General features: G+C 37.2%; 1 protein-coding gene across 2 annotated transcripts in view; it reads right to left on the bottom strand.

Annotated features, from left to right (window-relative positions):
- Nucleotides 1-1,683: 1,683 nt before the first annotated feature.
- Nucleotides 1,684-4,862, bottom strand: part of LOC117319493 — a 10,093-nt gene continuing 6,914 nt past the window's right edge. The window contains exons 5-6 of one of the 2 annotated variants that reach the window (XM_033874285.1): nucleotides 4,459-4,569; nucleotides 1,684-2,802 (exon numbers count right to left, since the gene is read on the bottom strand). In XM_033874285.1, coding sequence (XP_033730176.1) covers nucleotides 2,540-2,802; nucleotides 4,459-4,569 — 374 coding nt within the window. In that variant the 3' untranslated portion in view covers nucleotides 1,684-2,539. The other variant, XM_033874286.1, reaches the window with a different exon arrangement.

Below are 4,862 nucleotides of genomic sequence, written 5' to 3' on the forward strand. Positions count from 1 at the left end.
CAACAGCTTTTTTTGCAGTCAAGAGAATGTATTACGTCAAGGACATCTTGTCGTGATATGACAATGTCAGAAAGAGTATGATTGTGGGATTTTTGTAGATCAGGAGGGTCAACATTAGTGTCGTTTATATTAGAATGTGAGCTGAAGAAAGTGTTAAAGGCATTGGCTTTGTCTAAGTCGTCTTGTATAAAGTTACCGTTATAGGAAATAGGTGGGGATCATCTCAGGATCCTTTCTGGTAAGTTGCAGCCCAACAGCACTGGTAGAACTTGAGAAGAAGTTTAAAATGTGTTTTTCAAGATGGGGGCTATGGCGGCCATCTTGGATTTCGGACCGACCCGAAAAATAACAACACTTGGTCGGGATCATTTCAGGCAAGTTTCAGCTCAATAACACTGGTGGAACTTGAGAAGAAGTTTAAAATGTGTTTTTCAAGATGGCGGCTATGGCGGCCATCTTGGATTTCGGACCGACCCGAAAAATAACAACACTTGGTCGGGATCATCTCAGGATCATTTCTGGCAAGTTTCAGCCCAACAGCACTGGTGGAACTTGAGAAGAAGTTTAAAATGTGTTTTTTAAAATGGCGGCTATGGCGGCCATCTTGGATTTCGGACCGACCCGAAAAGTAACAACACTTGGTCGGGATCATCTCAGGATCATTTCTGGCAAGTTTCAGCCCAACAGCACTGGTGGAACTTGAGAAGAAGTTTAAAATGTGTTTTTCAAAATGGCGGCTATGGCGGCCATCTTGGATTTCGGACCGACCCGAAAAGTAACAACACTTGGTCGGGATCATATCAGGATCATTTCAGGCCAGTTTCAGCCCAACAGCACTAGTGGAACTTGAGAAGAAGTTTAAAATGTGTTTTTCAAGATGGCGGCTATGGCGGCCATCTTGGATTTCTGACCGACCCGAAAAATAACAACACTTGGTCGGGATCATCTCAGGATCATTTCTGGCAAGTTTCAGCCCAACAGCACTGCTGGAACTTGAGAAGAAGTTTAAAATGTGTTTTCAAAATGGCGGCTATGGCGGCCATCTTGGATTTCGGACTGACCCGAAAAATAACAACACTTGGTCAGGACCATCTCAGGATCATTTCTGGCAAGTTTCAGCTTAATCCCACTGGTGGAACTTGAGAAGAAGATTGAAATGTGAAAAGTTTACGGACGGCGCACGGCGGACGTCAGATGACCTAAAAATCTATGGACAAATTGGAGAAAGGGCAATGATTAATTGCTCTTTCAGTTTGTTTTACATCTGCAAAAAGATGTAGATAGATATCTCAATTAAGCATAATGAGTCAACTAATCTTACCTGTTAAGGTATGATATTGCTTACTTTGACATTATACTGCAATTCAAAATCTTAAATAGCACAGTATGCACCAAAATAACACAGGTCAATGATAATAAATCTTGGAGGCTACCATGTCTTGGCTGGAAAAAAATATTACTTTTTATGATAAGGCAGTGGGATACTAATAGTGATGCCTGGCACTAAATCAGTCTTTCAAACTACTTTTGACTGGCCAGTAGCAAATCACTCGACACTTTAGAGTATGAACATTACATAATACTGGTTGAACAGTCATTTTACACATGTATGCTAGCTTTAATAAGTACAATATTATCAATTAAAAGTCAGAAAACATCTTGAAAGAAAAACACACACAAAACTGAAGTTACAGTGGTGTTCATTGAAGAGTTCAGTATATAGCTTGAGTAAAATTGTTCAATACATATTTAATTTTGTTTTCTTATCATACAATATTAAACAAATTTTTACTGTCAAAATCACAAGATGACAACCAGTCAACTATTTTTATCTGATCAGTCCAGAAGTCAAAAAGACAAAACTAGAGACCAATGTGCACCTACATATGGAATTTCAATATAGAAATCGGTGTTTAAGAGCGATTTTGTTTACAAATAAAAAGGGTACAACTAGGAGAACAATTTGAATCAAATGCGTGAGTACCTCTCAAGAAACAATGAGCTTTCATTGTCAACAACTATCATGACAGCAATTTTGTTTATTTGATCAGTTTCAAAATCAATACAAACATAACAATGGACCGAGGAAAATATATAAAAAAAGATTCATTTAGTAGTTCTCAAGAAATAGCAATAAAATAATGAAAAAAAATCAAAATTAGGAATTTTACAATGACATTTGAGAAAGATCCATCTAAAAAATCAGTGTTATAATTTCAAAGTCAAAAAGCCATAATGGCAGTCAGGCAGACATTCAAAAATCAAAACAGCACAACAGACCAAAGGGAACCTTACTTCACATAAAATGTCTGAAAGGCTTGTTTAAGGATGGATGACAGCAAGAGGCTGAATGCAGGGCAATACATGTATTTAAAGTGCACCATCTTAGGGTGAAGGTGGGCTATAAATTGTTACTTTGAAAAATATGTGATGTAAAAAATATGTCACTTTGATGTTCCAATGGTTTGACACAGAATACAGAATGTCCTTCGTTTTAATTTCATCACCATAATTGTTACTCAGTCATGTAAGGAGCAAATCAATTTCCTTTCTTTTCCAGTAGCTTCTTTTGCAGCTTGTTATGTTGTTGGACTAAATTCCAAACATAGTACTTCAAAGCTTTCCATCCTCTCTCTTCAAACAGAGATTTTACTTTATCGTTCTTCCTTACACCAAGCATGATGTCTGCTTTGGTAGGTGTTTTTTTAGTGGACAAACATTGGTAAAATACCCTTTTCAGGAGTATTCTGTCTTCTTTCTTCCATGGTTTTCTGGCTTTTGCCTGCTTTTTCAGCACAACTTCTGAAATAAGAAGAAAACCAACCTATACTTAAGGTATCGCAATGCAGTCTTTTCCTGATGTTTTGACAATTCTATTGCTGCATGTTAAACGATTAATTTCAATACAACAAAAATAAAGAAAATTTTATCTATTTTGCAACAATTGCAAAACAATTTATATCAACTTATATTAATCAAGCTTGTTGGCAGGGATGAAAGCATGCGAGGGGTCCAACTGTAGGAGGAAACTGAAGAACCCTGGGAAAACCGATGACCCCATACCTATTCTCGTCCGATTAGGGAACAGAACCCCGCCACCTAGGTGAAAGGCAAGTGTGTTGCCGCTGTGCTAACCAACCACCAACCAAACCAAAATAATATATTACCACAGACTGTATGTATGTATGTATGTATGTACACCGATAAATATACTTATAATATTTCAAGGGGACTGCTGGATGTATATTGTGAGAATGTTGAGCTTTGTACTTAAGATAGGCAAAGGAAAATATTGTATACAGGTTTCTATTAACAGTAAAGTCTATTAACAGAAAAGTGTAATACAAAATGAAATGTTGAAATTGAAAAGCCATTTCAAACAGCATTTTCTTCGCGGAAGCACATTCTGGAGATGGCAAAACAAAACATGTGTGGTAAATGAAGTGGGTTGGACAGATAAGGGTTTTATTATGAATAATGTCAAGATAAGAATAGCCAACTGCACACATTGGCCCCCTTTTAAGTATGTCTGTGTAGTTTCATGACGATCAGCCCAGTAGTTTCTGAGAAAAATTATGGAAACTGAATTCAGAAGTGGCTGAAGAAGAAGAAAAACAAGCACAAGAAACAATGAATAACTAGTACTAATTGTGACATTTGGCCATTACATAAACAAGAACCAAGGTCATTGAGCATGCTTCAAAACAAGAGGCCAATGGAGCCTGAATCTCTCGCCTAATCAACTTTTTGGGCCCCGTCCCTCTGGCTATGGGGGGGGGCAAAGAAACCATTGTATGCAAAATCTGTTCCCCTAAGGATGTTTCTGACCAATTTGGGTTGAAATCCATCAATAAATTTATAACTAGTAGCGATTTAAAGGAATTACCTCTATTTCCACTATAGGGCCATGCCCCTTGGTCCCTTGGGGTCAGAGTCTCCATTTATGCAAAATCTGTTCCCCTTCCCTGTATATTTTGGACCAAATTTTCTTCATATTTCCTCTATTGGGCCCATCCCTCTGGCCCCTTAGGGGTCAAGAGTCACCATTTATGCAAAATCTGTTCACTTTTCCCACAAAATATTTCTGACTAAATTGGGTTCAAATCCATTCATAACTTTATGACTATAACAAATTAAAGGAATTACCTCTATTTTGGGCCCCACCCCTCTCGCCCCTTGGTGGTCAGAGTAACCATTTATGTAAAATCTTTTCCCCTTCCCCCAAGGATTTTTCTGACCAAATTGGGGGTCAGAATAGTCATTAAGGCAAAATCTGTTCTCCTTCCCCCAAGGATCTTTTTGGCTAAATTTTGTTAAAATCCTTTTAGTATTTTATGACTAGTAGCGATTTAAAGGAAATGTTGACGGATGTTGGACCCCGCATCATGGCATAAGGTCATAAGAAATGGAGTAAAAACAATATTAAGTCACCAAACTTTATTAGGGGGATTTAATTACCATGATCAACACTGATTTCAGCAGTATAGTCATCATCATCTTCATCATCAACTCCAAAACCATCATCCACACCAACATCATCATTCAATATGTCCTTGTCTTCAGCATTATCTGAAAATAAACAAGTGGAGCATAAATTCTCTATATAGATACTTGATATATTTTGTAATGACCCAAGACACTTATAATCAGTATGGCTAATCCTCTTAGGATGAGTGGATTGCTATCGTCAATTTTTTTCTTTATAAATTGTGCGGACACGATCACAATGATATGCCAGTAAGGGCATGACTTATCTGAAAATCAACAAAATGAAAAATAAATTGCCAATGCACATTTAATCTACTTGATTTAAGAATAATGTACACTAAAATTCATGAGTATTAGGACAGTATTATGGAGAA

Source organism: Pecten maximus, unplaced genomic scaffold (assembly GCF_902652985.1).
Source record: "Pecten maximus unplaced genomic scaffold, xPecMax1.1, whole genome shotgun sequence".
NCBI classification, from domain to species: domain Eukaryota; kingdom Metazoa; phylum Mollusca; class Bivalvia; order Pectinida; family Pectinidae; genus Pecten; species Pecten maximus.